This window comes from Notamacropus eugenii, chromosome 5, assembly GCF_028372415.1.
Source record: "Notamacropus eugenii isolate mMacEug1 chromosome 5, mMacEug1.pri_v2, whole genome shotgun sequence".
Lineage (NCBI taxonomy): Eukaryota > Metazoa > Chordata > Mammalia > Diprotodontia > Macropodidae > Notamacropus > Notamacropus eugenii.
The window spans coordinates 24,074,201-24,089,103 of NC_092876.1; the positions used below are offsets into that span (position 1 = coordinate 24,074,201).

A 14,903-nucleotide genomic window follows, 5' to 3' on the forward strand; every position below is an offset into this window, starting at 1 on the left:
CTCTCTCTTATTCCCTTGCCTCTTTGTCTCTCCTTTTTCTTTTCCCTCTCTTTCTTTCTTCCTCTCCTTCCTTTCCTTTTCCTCCTTCCCAGAGTAAACAATGCCACAATGGAGACAGCCAAGAAGGTCATGGAAGCAACTGAAGCAGGTATCACAGGTCTGTGCCAGGAACTGTTGGCCAAAATGGCCACTTATTTGCTTGGTGATCTGACCCTCTCAGAAAAGATTACATACTTCTAGATGCTGTGCATAAACCAACCAGTCTGAAGTATCTCAGAATGAATGTTTCAGTAAAGATAAGTAGAGACTTGGGATGTTTAAAAGACAAAGACGCAGCCCATTAGCCTGAGCAGGATTGCATCACTTGAGTACACAGCCTACAAACTGGTGACATATTAGAGGAAACTAGAAAGTCAACGAAAGAATCAATTCTTTAGCACAAAGACTTTCTTCACCTACAAGAATGTTTCATGAGATCTGAAATATGTCAGACAAACCTGATCAAGCAGCTTTGCTTTGATTTCATAAAAATGAACACTACATGGCTAACATGATAAAAACAGGAAAATGATAAAATGGAGGAGGAGATGTGGGAAAGCTGGAACATTAATTCATTCTGGGTGGGGCTGTGAGCTGATCCAACCATTCCGGACAGCAATTTGGAACTATGCCACTACAAAAATGTGCATACCCTTTGACCCAGCAATACCACTACTAGTTCTGTATCCCAAAGAGACCACAAAAATGGGGAAAGAACCCACATTTATAAAAATATTAAGAGCAACTCTTTTTGTGCTGGCCAAGAACTGGAAATTGAGAGGATGCCCATCACTTGGGGAATGGCTGAACAAGTTGTGGTATATGAATGTAATGGAATACTACTGTGCTATAAGAAATGATGAGCAGGAGGACTTCAGAAAAACTTGGACAGATTTATATGAACTGATGCTGAATGAAGTGAGCAGAACCAGGAGAACATTGTACATAGTAACAGCCACAGTATGTGATGATTGATTTTGATAGACTTGGTCCTTCACAGCAATGCAACGACCTGAAAGAACTCCAAAGGACTCATGATGGAAAATGCCATCCACATCCAGAGAAAGAACTATGGAGACTGAGTGCAGAGCAAAACAGATTATTTTCTTTTTTGTTTTGTTTTGTGTTCCCTTTCTCATGGTTCCTTCCATTCATTATAATCCTTCTTTGCAACATGACTAATGTGAAAATGGGTTTAATAGGTATGTATGTGTAGAGCCCATATCAGATTGCATGCTGTCTTGGGAAGGAAGGGGAGGGGGACAGAAAATTGAAAAAATTATGGAAGTGGATGTTGAAAACTAAAAATAAATTAACTAATAAAAGAAAATATATTTAAAAAATGAGCAATTCAGCTAACCCAAGGATCATCCCAACTTTGAGGTTTGGGTGGATATTATGACCATGGCTATTGTTGGAGGGTTTTTTAAAACAGTGTTCCTCTGAAATTCACATGAATTCCCTGACTTTTGAGTGTTGGATTGGAACCAAGTAGGGGATATCTGTGCATGCTCAGATAACCCACAAGAAAGGGTGAATCTGAGCATTCAGAACTCTTCCCTCACTACCCTATCACTCTTATAGGGCTGTCTCCTATAATTTTGTTATTTAGTCATTTTTCAGTCGGATCTGACTCTTTGTGAACCCTTTTGGCACTTTCTTGGCAAAGATACTGCAGTGGTTTGCCATTTCCTTCTCCAGCTCATTTTTACAGAGGAGGAAACTGAGGAAAATAGGGTTAAGTGTCTTGCCCAGGGTCACACAGCTACTAAGTGGCTGAGGCTGTATTTGAACTCAGGAAGATGAGTCTTCCTGGCTCCAGGCCCAGTGCTCTGTGCAGTGTGGTGTTCCCTAACTGCTCCATTTCTTATAATAATGCCTCCTATGTTTATTACTAGGTGCTGAAACTGTTCAGCAAGCTTACTTAGTATTATGAAAGAGTTACATTTGTTTTCTTCATTCTGAGTAAGCCCTTCTGGTTAATTTTTAGAAACTCTCCCTATGGCTATCAGGTTTACTGATGTCATCACCTTACCAGAAATATATGACCAATCTCAGTCAACTCTTTGCCTGTAAACTTAGACCCCCAGCAGCTCTGTGCCTTCCATGGAGGGTATAGAGAACCAAGGTCTATCTTCGGGTGTGAAGCGAGTACCTAGGAAAGAGCAGGAATGGAATTCAGGTGTAACTTGAGAAGGAATGCCTAAGAGAAAGTCTCTAGAGAGAAGACAATCACCAGCTAACTAGACTTACCAGATGATCCACAGAAACAATTCTGAGTCATTGCTGGCTGGGGAATCAATACAGAATTGGGATTTCCAAACTTTTGCTCAATGTAAAACAAACTCATTTTTAAGTCAATCAGTTAAACTTTAAGTCAGTCAGTGTAAAACTTGTCAAACTTAAGACACAGGAAGATTAGAAGGTGAGAGGAAACACCTAAGAAAATCAACAGAGGGACCTGTGCTGGCCCCTTCCTCTTTAGTCCAAGGGCCTGGACAGAGAAGAGAGACTCTGATGTCACAAAATCCTTCTATTCACTTCTCAACTCCCTATCACTTACCACAGATTCTACTCCAATCCTCTTCTTCTCTCACCAGCTCCTCCTCATCCCTCTCTCAGCACATCAGCTCTCTTCTTCACAAAGATCAAGAAATGACTCCATTTTAGTCATAATTAAATAGAGGATAATTGAAAGTAGTGCAGAATTAAAAGACAGATTGGGCATAGCAAAGAACATTCTGGGAACAAATAATCTATTAAGAGGAAAAATGATTACAGCCCATTGGGGAGGCATTTTTTTTTGTTTTGCTCAGAGGGAGCAAACTTTCTCAAGAGAAAGGCAATTTCTTACATCCCTTTAGATTAGCAATACCTAGCCTACCCATAGCCTACCCTTTGCAGTGATATCAAATTGTCTAAAAGGAAAATACAGTTAGACAAGCCAAAAATCCTCATTCTCCACTTTCCCCACTGAACTCTTTCCTGATCTCTACAACCATTTCAGCTCCCCCTTCTCCTAAAACTATGCTTTCTAGGATACCTACTATTAGCTAGGTGTATTAGCTCAAAGTGTAGTCCAGCGACCCTTAGGGATCCAAGCCAAATCTCATCCTCATATCTTCTTCATCTACACCTAATTCTAAACTAAAACCAGCCCTCATTTTTTCCCTCATTGATAATCAACTGGCTATGGAGGCTGAATCAGGTAAAGGAGCCGATGAGCCCCTCATTAGGTTCAGAAGGTTCATGGGCTTGTACAGGAGGGAAGGACTAGAATGGGTAGTATAGGATTGCCCAACAGGAAACCAAGACTAGAAGTTAAGTGGGTGGACCAGAAGAGAGAGCATCCAGTCACTCTTAAGGAGGTCAAGTCAACAAATTTGGACAAACCACACTTCAGTCACAGAAAGAACTGATAGATGAGATGGAGGACAATGTCCATGACTCTGAAGGACTCCAAAGAATGGGAAGGACACCTCACAGACACAAATCAGAACCTCAGCTTCAAAAAGGGGCTTCTAAACTGAAAAATGGTGAGTGTGACTTCTTCTTTTGGAAAAACTCAAGAACCCACCAACAAAGGAGATTTGTGCACATTTACAAAGGAGGAAAGAATCAAGAAATCTTCAAGCCAGAAGAGACCTCATAAACCATCTAGTCCAACACACACCTCACCAGGAGTTTCTTCTATGAGTTACTGGCAATCAGTCCATCAGCCTTTGCTTAAACAACAATAATAACAAAAATAGCTAGTATTTTTATGACTTTAAGATTTGTTAAGGGCTTTATAAGTATTATCTTATTTTTCCACACAACTCCAAGAAATAGGTCCTATTCATGTGATCACTTTACAGAGGAGGGAAACTGAGGTAGAGTATAAGTGACTTTCTTAGGGTCATGCAGTTAGTCTAAAGTGGGTTAGGAACTCAAGGCTTCCTGACTTCACTATGCTGACTGCCCCTCTCCTGCACCTCCCCCAAGTTCCAGTGAGGGAGGAACCTGCTTTCTTCAGGAGCAGCTTTTTCCAAATTTGCATAGTTCTAATTATGAGGGTGCTTGCTAATTTGATCCAAAATCAGCCTCTCTGTGACTTACACCAAGTGATAATTCCTCCTCCATATTACAGCCTTAAGAAGATCTTTTGCATCCTCCAATGTCTATCCTCTTCCAGCTTAAACATCCTCTGTTTCTTCAACTGATCCTTCTAATGCCTGATGCCCAGTCTCTTCACTGTTCTGGTACAGAATATTCTCCCACTTAATTTACTTACCTATGTAAAGTAAGTAATTACTTAGTAGAGTGGTTAGCCAGGACCCCTGTGACTGGTGATCTAAATCCTACCTCCTGACCCTCCCAAGTGATTTGACCTGAATTCATTACTCTAAGATTGCCTGCATCTTCCATAGGGGAGTAAGAGTTTCTAGGGTTTCAATTTGAACTCTGTCTCATTCCAGAGGAATGACTCTATTTTTAACTGTAGTCTAAGGCATCTCCCTAAAAAAGGGAAGTTTTTTTTTTAAGTACCCAGAGTACAAACCACAGTTGAGAAGTCCCTCCCATTCTTCGATATCTTTAAAAGATCATGTACAGGCTGTTATCAGATTCAGCTGCCTGAGTTTTCCAGACCTAAGGCACAGTTTATCCAGGTCTGTTGACCAGATGGAGTCAAATATAGAAGAAATGGTTTTATTCCCACACAGAAAAATGCTAAGCAAATATGATAAAGAATCACAGAAGGATAACGGCTGGTTGACAAACTAATATTTCAGCCTTTCCAGGACTGCTCATTATTAGCCTTTCACTTTCATGTGGGCAGCCCAGTCAGCGCTATGTGCGCTCCTGCTTTCTGGTGGATCTCCCTCTCTCCCTGGGTGACACTTTTCCTTCCCCTGGCTTGCCCCGACTGCTGTTGCTCCTCTGATAAACATCACCCTGCTGCTCAAGTACCCAGCAATGAGAAGATGCCAGCTGCCTTTTAAGATTTTGAAAGGTCTTGTATCAAGGCAAAAAAGACACAAATGGGCAATCGTTGCCCCAGGCAGAGCAGAGCTGGTTTCAGCAGCCAAGTAAGATTCAGCATGACTGGCTGGAAGCAGGATAGGGCGTTTGTCCTTTGTTGCTGAAGAAATGATGACATGATTTGCACTTGATTTTGTTATGAGTGAGGGAGGTCTGTGCAGGTCACCAGCCTCACTTCTCCTCCAAAGTCATCTGAATTCAATGACCAGATATTTATCAGGATGACTGGAGATGACCCAGGATGAGGCAATTAGAGTTAAGTGACTTGCCCAAGGTCACACAGCTAGTGAGTGTCAAGTGTTTGAGGTGAGATTTGAACTCAGGTCATCCTGACTCCTGCAGTGGTGCTCTATCCACTGCACCATCTAGATGTCCCTGGCAGGAAGCACTCAGAGCTCTGAAGTCCAGAAAGGGGGAAGGCAAAAGGGGAGAGAATGATCCTTCTTTAATACATCCCCAAGGAGGTGCCACATCTGGAACTCTATTTGAAGGAATTCTCACCTCTGGTATTATTCTCCTAAGGTAGCCTAAAATCACTCGGTCACACTGTTCAATTATGCCAAATTGATTGGTAGGGCACTACAACCCCCAGATATTTCTCAGACTAACTGTAATCTAGCCATAGTTCCCCCATTATATGTTTCTGAGGGTGATTTTTGTGCCTAAGAATAAGACTTGGCATTGATTCCTTTTAATTTTCATTTCATTAGGTTTGCTTCATTTTTTTCTAGCATGCCAAGATATTTTTATATTGTGTTTCTGTCACCCAACATATTAGCCATCTTTTCTAGCTTTGCCTCAGCTGCAAATCTGATTACCTTTTAACCCTGTCATTGATAAAGATGTTCAACAGCATAGGACTAAGCACAGATTCCTGGGTTCCCCACTAAAGACCTCCCTCCAAGCTGAATTTAAACTAATAATAACTACTCTTCCTGACCAGCTCCTAATCTGTTCACTAAATCTAACCGAAATCTGTTTGTCATGTCCACCAGGGTATCATGAGAGATATTAGAAAATACTTTGCTAAAACCTGGGTAGTTTGGGGCAAAGATTGCCTTGCAGGGAGATGGAAGGAAACGAATGTGATATAAAGACAAAAGATAACAATAAAATTTTTAAAAAGAAAATAAAATCCAGGAAAATTACCTCTACAGTGTTCACCTGATCTAGTCACTTTGTCAAGAGACAAAGAAGTCATGTAGCCTCTGCCTGTTCTTAGTGACTCCGAGTGATGATTGCTTCCTTCTCTAGATGGTCACTAGCCATCCTTTGAATAATGCTTCAATAGTTCAGCAGGTTCTCAGCCTCATCAATATAAGGACTTTCTGCATGAGTGTAGATTATAAGCCATTCACATCTCTGGTCTGATGCGACTCTTGTCCATCTATCCTGTAGAATGCATCAACTGTGCTGGTGGTATTTCTTAAGTTTAAAAATGCCCAGAAGTCTTGCAGTTCTGGGCTCCTGCACATGTCCAACCGCCTTCACTTTCTCAGAACATATTTTCTAGATAATATCATATTGTTTTCCATTTTTTTTTTAAAACAAGCAAGTCCCCACTGGTAATATGCCACAGATTTTTTGTGCCCTCTATGACATGTACTTTTTTTTATTATTTATTTCGGTCAATTATATTTGATTCTTTTGGAATTGTGATATTCATTCCTTGATCTGCAGCCATATAGCATTCCTGAAACTATTCTCCAAACGATCCTTCAGAGTTGCAAAAATCATGAGGATAGGGAAATGCTTTAGCTGATCCCAGAACATCAGGAGAGACCCACAGCTCCCTCTGGAAACACCCATCAATACAGCCTTTGCAGAAACTCTGTCCTCTCAGAGTTAACAGGGTTCTGAATTTGGGGTTTTGGGGGGGGGAGGAGGCAATCAGGGTTAAGTGACTTGCCCAGGGTCACACAGCTGGTAAATATCTGAGATCGAATTAGATCTTGGACCCTCCTGATTCCAGGGCCAGTGTTCTATTCACTTCACCACTAGCTGCTCCTTCTTGTCCCTTTTCTATCTTTCCCACTTTTTCTTCCTCTTTCAACTTCTCCTTTGTACTGATAGGGTAGGAGTGGGGAAACTGCAGAGGTCCTGCAGGGAAGAAGCCCCGGGGCCGAAAAGTAACGTGGCCCCTGGGCGAGGTCCAAAGATGAGATCGCAGTGTCTGCTGCTGCTGGTCCTGTTCTGGAGGATTGAGTGGGGTACGGGCTGGGGCTCGGGGTGGGGGTGGAGTTGGAAAAGACGGGGACAGGACAAGTGAGTGGGATAGGGGCTGGGGAATGGGGTTGGAGGAGTCAGTGGGTGGGGAGAAGAGTGGAAGACGCTAAGTCTCTCTTTGCTCACAGGGTCCGGGTCCTGGATACCGCGTGACCTGCTGGTGCCCAGCTCTGTGACGGTGAGGGAGGGGATGTGTGTCACGGTCCCCTGCAAGGTCCTCCTTTTCCCCTATTTTATGTCCTTCACTGTTAGCTGGTTTCGAGAAGGGGCAGACACTGACAGAGATAAGCCTGTGGCTACAAACGACAGAGATCGGGATGTACAGGCGGAATCACAAGGGCGATTCTACCTCGGCTTGTTTCCAAGGAGATGGGACTGCTCCCTGAGCATCACCGATGCCCGGAAAGCAGACAGCGGGAAATACTTCTTAGAGGTGGTCACTAGAAAGTCACAGAAACACAGTTACTTGGATTTTCAAGTTTATGTGAATGTGACAGGTAGGAAACTCTTCCAGGGAAGGGAGTCCTGGGTGGAGCCGGGCAACCCTGGAAGGCCTTTCATGTATTTTATGTTGTGGAGGCAAGTCTTGTCCAGGTGCTGAGGGCTGCGGCTGGGCAAGCCCTTTAGAGATCTCTGCGAGCAAACAGGATCCAAGGCAGAAGTGATAAAGGCCTCTGGTTTGAATGTCGCTTCTCCTCCCTACAACCCTTGAACACTCCTTTGTTGACACTAAATTATTACTTTTTTTTAATAAAATGGATAAAAAAGAAAGTATTTAGGAAAATGTGACATCAGCATCTCCATAGGATTAGAGGATGGGATAGATGACTAATAAGGGGCATTCTCCTATGCTGCTATAACCCTAGGAGTGAGCAGCTAAGGGCACAGGATAAGACAGCAGATGGCCATGGAGGAAGGGACAGTGTGGGAAATTAGGTGGGACCACACTGGGGAAAAGCATGCTGGTTACATACAATGGATGTCCTCTGGGCCATCACCGGGAGTTGCACTAGGCAATGTTTCTTGACCTGAAGTCTGACTCACCACTTCCCTTCTCTTGCCCCAGCTCTGACCCAGAAGCCAGATATCTATGTTCCCCAAACCCTGGAGGCTGGGCATCCTGTGACCCTGAACTGCACATTTCCTGAGGTCTGTATGGAGGGGACACCACCCATCTTCTCCTGGAGAGGAGCAGCCCTTTCCTCTCAGGACCATGACCATGAGGCAAACTCTTTGTCAGAGATCTCTCTGACTCCAATGCTCCGGGACCATGGCTCCACCCTCACTTGTCGAGCAACTTTCCCTAGAGTCAATGTGACCACAGAAAGGACCATCCAACTCAACTTGTCTTGTGAGTGCTGGAGGTGGGAGACCCAGGAAAGAGTGAACTTGAGAGGAGATGGTCCAGGACTTGAGACACAAGATGTCATTGGATGTCCAAGACATCTGGGGCCCTGAGGGTGGGGGACAAAGGGGGAGACATGCTGGGGAATTATTTCATTCCCTTGTTTCTGGGATTGAAAGTCCCTGTCTCATCCCAATGCTGAGGAAAAAGCATCAGCTTCCACCCAAAAGTCACCTGAAATTTTGTATTTCAGATACCCCGAAGAACTTGACCATCCATGTTGTATGGGGAAGTAAGACAGGTATTATCAGGGATCTGTGGGTAGGGCACTCTTGGCTCTTTAGTGGCCCATGGGATGTATGATCCAAAAAAAGTTTAACTCTGGTCAAAGTTTTCCCTGTTAGAGGAGCTAACCTGGGGCTCAACTTGGTAGCAACAGAGCTGGTTAGTTAAGGAAGCTGGGTCAGGACCCATGATCACACCACAGCTGTGTTGAGACCAAGTCTCAGGACTCTGGCTGGTCCTGGATAATTTTGTGCCCTGGGATCTTGATAAATCTCATGCCATCTTTCCCTTAATTGCCAAGGAAGTCTTTTGCAAAAACACAACTAGTGTCTGTGGGTAATGTGGATGACACCTGCCAGGTCTGGGTTGAACATGAAGTATCAGCAGAGGGAGAGAGGGTGACAGAAGGCATTATCTTACCACCACAGCTCCAGGAATCTAAATTAGAAAAAAAGGGAAGTCTGGGTTGAACTGGATCTGATCAACTTCCTTTGAAACTAAGTCCCATTGCCTTACATTAAGTTGCTCTGTGTGACCTTGGACAAGTCTTCTCTCCAGACCTTGGTTTCTTAGTCCTAGAGCTGATGATCTTTTTAGTAGTGATTCCAGGAACTGGCTCGTACCTGCTTCTCCCAGAGACAGAGACCCTCCTTCTAGTATGCACTGTTGACAGCAACTTGTCTGCCATGTTCAGTTGGATTTGGGAGGGTCAAATTATAAGAAGCTCTCCAGCCTCAGACTTCCAGGCTCTGCCTCTGAAGCTGCCTCATCTAAGAGTAAGGGACAGTGGGCAATACTCCTGCCAAGCCCAGCACCCTTTTGGGACACAACATGCCTCCGTGAACCTCTATGTACAGAGTGAGTAGAAAGGGGATGAGGGTAAGGTTGGAGAGATGGAGTTGACAAATGTTCACCACAACTCTCTCTCTCTCTCTCTCTCTCTCTTTCTCTCTCTCTCTCTCTCTCTCTCTCTCTCTCTCTCTCTCTCTCTCTCTCTCTCCCTCTCTCTCTCTCTCTCTCTCTCCCCCTCTCTCTCTTCCCCCTCCTCCCCTTCTCTCTCTTTTTCTCTCTCCCTCTCCATTTTTTCTCTCCCTCTCGTTTTTTCTCTGTCCCTCTTCTTCCCTTCTCCCTCTCAACTGGCCTCAGCCCTAGTGCAGAAGAATGCCTCTTGGCCTGTAATCCTCACTGTGCTCCGGGGAGTCCTTATGGGAATAGGTTTTCTTCTCACTTATGGTCTTACCTGGCTCTATTATACCTGGTGAGTATATCTACCTCTCTACCATGGGAGCCCAGGATCCTGACCTCCAGTGTCTTGACCCTTCCTGCTTATTTTTTTAATTTAATGGAGCAGGGAGCATAACAGCTGACATTCTCACCCTCTGAGAATGGATATACATTTCCATTACAAGGCTGGTAGATGGGGTGGAGTGGGAGCAAGAGGAATCACCTGGGAAGGAAGTCTGAGAAATCTGTACTGAACTACCCTTTCTTTTAGGCCTTTCACACTGGACAGGGAAAGACAGAGAAGATGGTGCTGACCTGCACTAGAGAAAGTCACAAACCTGAGCATGGATGCTAGAGAGAGGACAGGTTGGGAAAACACTCTGACTGGAGATTCATTGAGATCCTCCAATGGTTCGCTAGCACAGGAACAGAGGCCCAGTCTTATTTTGACATTCAAAGCCCTTAGCAACTATCTATATTCAACAAATTTTCTAAATAATTCCTCACCCCATCCTCTTGCCTAACTTCAGTGGCTTTTGAAGTTATTTTGAAATTTCAAATAAAATTATATTTTAAAATATAATTTTTATTGTTTTCTGACCAAATGTGCTTAGTATATCCACTTTTCTACATTTTCTACATTTCTACCTTTATGTCTCAATACCTGGTCAGTTTTTGTAAAGGTGCAATTCACAGCTGAGCAGTGAGTAAATTCCTTTCTATTCCCATTCAGTTATCATCAGATATTCATTATCTGTAATTTTCTGAAGTTCTCTTCAGATATTTAACTTATTTCTTATTTATCTTTTGGTTAGATTTCTCAAGATCTCAAAGGTGTCCATAAAGATTTCTCAGTATAATAATTTTCCTATCTATTTCTCTCTCCAATTACAGTCCATTTTTCTTTATCTATTTAGATGATATGCTACTGGATACATATGTAAAAAATTGCTATTAATCAATTTATTAATTATATAGATACGCAAATATATATAATTATATATTTATATAATTAAAAATACGTCTTTGAACATAATACATTCCCCTGCCTACTTCTTTTTAATTTTTTTCTATATTTACTTTAGCCCTGTCTGAAAGCATGATTGCTACTTCTGCTTTTTTTTGGAGCAATCAGGAATAAGTGAATTGCCCAAGGTACACTTCTAGTGAGAATCTGAGGCCAGATTTTCATTCAGGTCCTCCTGACTCCAGGTACAGTGATCTTTCCACTGCACCATTTACCTTTCCCCTCCTCCTTTTTTTTTTAGTTTAGCTGAAGTACAATAGATTTTACTCCAGTCTTCTAATTTTAACTCTGTAACAATCTACAGAGAGTATATTGGCAGATTCTGCTTTTTAAAACTAATTTGACTATTTCTTCCTTTTTATGGGTGAGTTCATCCCATTCACATTCTCATTTATGAATGTTATTCATTTATTTACCTCTATTCTGTCCCTATACTTTTTTTCTTTTTTGAACTCTTTCCTGTTTACAAATAGATAGATGGCTGTGTAGAATGGAGGGAATTTGCCTGACACTTGGATCTTATAAATGAAACAGAGTGTTTCCTCTTTCTCAGCTCTTTTCTTCCCCTTCCCCTGCCCCCTGATACCAAGTTTTTACTCTCTTTTACTTTCCTTTTAATCCTGCCCTAGTGTTCCTCTTTCCAACATTCAGGGTTGCTTTTTCTTTTAACTACATACCCTGTCCTCCTTCTTAAACCTCAGCTCTACATCTTCTTTGCTCCTGTCGCCTCCTATTTTCCTTTTGAGTTTTATTTCTAGACTAAAATCTCTGGGTAATTTTGTTCAATCTTTCTTTATTCAATCAGATAAAATTGAAGTTCATAGGATGCCCTTTCTCCCCACCCCTTCCTTCATGGATATACCGCTTCATAGTGATTTTACTCCCCTTCTTCCTCCTTTTTCCCCTTATCCCTCCAATTTGTATTTTCGCCTAAGACTACTGAAACAAAACAAAACCACCCACACACCCCGTCATTTTAACTTTTCTCTACAACCCTTAAAAACATTAGTAGTTCTGAGAATACATTTATTTCTTATCCCTCCATTCATTCTTCAGCCTGGCATGATGGTAGTTTGGTTCAGTCATTTCAGTCATATCTGACTCTTCACGACCCTATTTGGGATTTTCTTTTTTTACATAATTATTTTATTTGTTTTCAGTTTTCTACTATCACTTTCACATATCTTAGATTTTTTCCCTTCCTACCCCTCCTTACCTCCTCCCTCCTCATCCCTCCCTCTCCCTTCCCAAGACGGCATGCAATCCTTTATAGATTCTAAACACACATTCTTACTAATACATTTTCAGCTTAGTCATGTTGCATAGAAGAATTAAAATTAATGGGAGAAACCATAAAACAAAACAAAACATAACAAAAGAGAAAATGGTCTGCATCATTCTGAGATTCAATTCCATAGTTCTTTCTCTGGATGTGGAAAGCGTTTTGCCTCAGGAGTCCATTGGGAATTTTTTAGGTCCTTGCATTGCTGTGAAGGACTAAGTCTACCAGAAAAATTCCTCACACATTGTGGTTGCTGCTGTGTACAAAATTCTCCTGGTTCTGCTCCTTTCACTCAGCATCAATTCATATAAGTCTTTCCAGGCCTCTCTGAAGTCTTCTTGTTTATCATTTCTTATAGTTACCATAGCATTCCATTACATTCATGTACCACAACTTGTTCAGCCATTCCCCAGTTGATAGACATCCTCTCAATTTCCAGTTTTTGGTCACCACAGAGAGAGTTGCTATAACCATATTTGTACATGTGGGACCCTTTCCCATTTTTATGATCTCTTGGGGATAGAAGTTGTGTTGCTGGGTCAAAGTACATGCACATTTTTGTAGCCCTTTGGGCATAGTTCCAAATTGCTCTCCAAAATGTTTGGATCAGCTCACAACTCCACCAACAATGAATTAGTGTTCCAAATTTTGCACATCTCCAACATTTATCATCATGCTGTTTTGTCATGTTAGGCAATCTCATAGGTGTGATGTGGTACCTCAGAGTTGTTTTGATTTGCATCTCTCTAATCAATAGTGACTGAGAGCATTTTTTCATGTGACTATAGTTTTAATTTCTTTCACTGAAAACTGCCCGTTCATATCCTTGGATCATTTATTTATCAATTGGGGAATGATTTGGATTCTTAAATTTGACTCCATTCTCTATATATTTAGAAATGAGGCCTTTATTACAGACACTAGTTACAAAAATTCTTTCCCAGTTTTCTGCTTCCTTCCTGATCTTGGTTGCCTATTTGGGACTTTTCTTGGTAAAGATACTGGAGTGGTTTGCCGTGGCACAGTGTTGCATACCTGTACTACTTCTTACTAGGGAAGACTGAGGCTGGCAAATACCTGGAGTCGGGAGTTAGGAGCTACAATGTATTAAATTTATTTGGGGTCCAAATTACCTCTAGTACCAACAGGGTGAGCCCCAGTGATGAAGGAGGGGAGCCAAATTACCAAAGAGAAATATAACTAATCCTATTCAGAAACTCATTATCTCCCCCCAACCCCTGCCAAACCCAAACTTCTTCCAATCTTCCCCATTATGTCCAAGCATTGTCATACACAGGGGCATCTTGATGGTGCAGTGGATTGAATGTCTGATCTAGAGCCAACAAAACTCCTCTTCCTGAGTTCAATTCCACCCTCAGATACTTACTAGCTGTATGACCCTGGGTAAGTCACTTCACTCTATTTGCCTCAGTTCCTCATCTATAAAATGAGCTGGAGAAGGAAATGGCAAACCACTCTATTATCTCTGCAAGAAAACCGCAAATGGAGTCACAAAGATTCAAACACAATTAAAAAATGACCAAATAACAAAAACATTGTGATACATGCCTAAAATCCAAGCTCACCAGAAGTCTGAGGCTTGTGAATCTCTTAAACTTGGGAATTCTGAGCTATGATTCAGATAAGCGTCATGCTAGGACCATCAACATGGAAGTGCAAGTCGCTGGGTGGTCTATGGAGGGGCTAACTCAACCAAGTCAAATAAGGAGCAGTTTAATGCTCCCATGCCAACCACAAGTGGGACCCTGTACTTGAAGCCTGAACAAGATGAAGAGACCTAGTCTTAAAATCAACAACAACCACATCTTTTCCTTTGTCACCTTGGATGGTCAACAGCACCACCCTCCTCCCAGTCATCCCAGGATCTCAACCTTGGTGCCCATCTTCAACATTCACTCCACATTTCTGATTAGTTGCTAAGTATTATCATTTTACAATATAATAATAATGATAGCTAACATTTATACAGCACAGTGCTTTACCAATATTATCTCATGCAGTCCTCACAACAACCCTTGGAATACATGCTATTACCATCCCTATTTTGCAGATGAGAAAAGTGAAGCAAACAATGGCTAAATGACTTGGCTAAGCTTACACAGCTAGTAAGCATTTGAGGTGGGATTTGAACTCAGGCTTTCATAATGCCAAAGGTAGGACTGTCTACACTGTACCACCTAGCTTCCCACAGCCTCTCCTACACACATCTCCTGTTCACTTATGGAGCCACCACTTTGGTTCAGGCTCTGATCACTGCTCACATTGGCTATTTTAATAGTCTTCTAATGACTTGCAATACGTAAGTGTCTCCCCACTCCCATTCATCTTCTACCCAACTTACAAAGAGACTTTCCTAACGCAAAAATCTGATCATGTCACCTTCCAACTCATCCAACTCCAAGGGCTTTCTATTAGCTCCAGGATTAAATACA

The 14,903-nt window shown here is 42.2% G+C and overlaps 1 protein-coding gene across 1 annotated transcript; it reads left to right on the top strand.

Annotated features, from left to right (window-relative positions):
• The first annotated feature begins 108 nt into the window (after nt 1–108).
• On the top strand, nt 109–11,018 carry LOC140507421 (sialic acid-binding Ig-like lectin 14). Its single transcript, XM_072615516.1, has 8 exons — nt 109–173; nt 7,135–7,271; nt 7,416–7,784; nt 8,354–8,638; nt 8,886–8,933; nt 9,518–9,775; nt 10,064–10,175; nt 10,413–11,018. Exons 1-8 carry the CDS (start codon nt 109–111, stop codon nt 10,453–10,455), a joined length of 1,317 nt encoding a protein of 438 aa, XP_072471617.1. The 3' UTR covers nt 10,456–11,018.
• The last annotated feature ends 3,885 nt before the right edge of the window (nt 11,019–14,903 follow it).

Excerpts from the sequence above, each read along its gene's own strand:
- LOC140507421 (XM_072615516.1), top strand. The coding sequence starts at position 109 with ATGGAGACAGCCAAGAAGGTCATGGAAGCAACTGAAGCAGGTATCACA. Across the intron at positions 174-7,134 it reads ACAGGTCTGTGCCAGGAACT|GGTAGGAGTGGGGAAACTGC; the intron begins GTTGGCCAAAAT and ends TTGTACTGATAG. Across the intron at positions 10,176-10,412 it reads ACCTGGCTCTATTATACCTG|GCCTTTCACACTGGACAGGG; the intron begins GTGAGTATATCT and ends CCTTTCTTTTAG.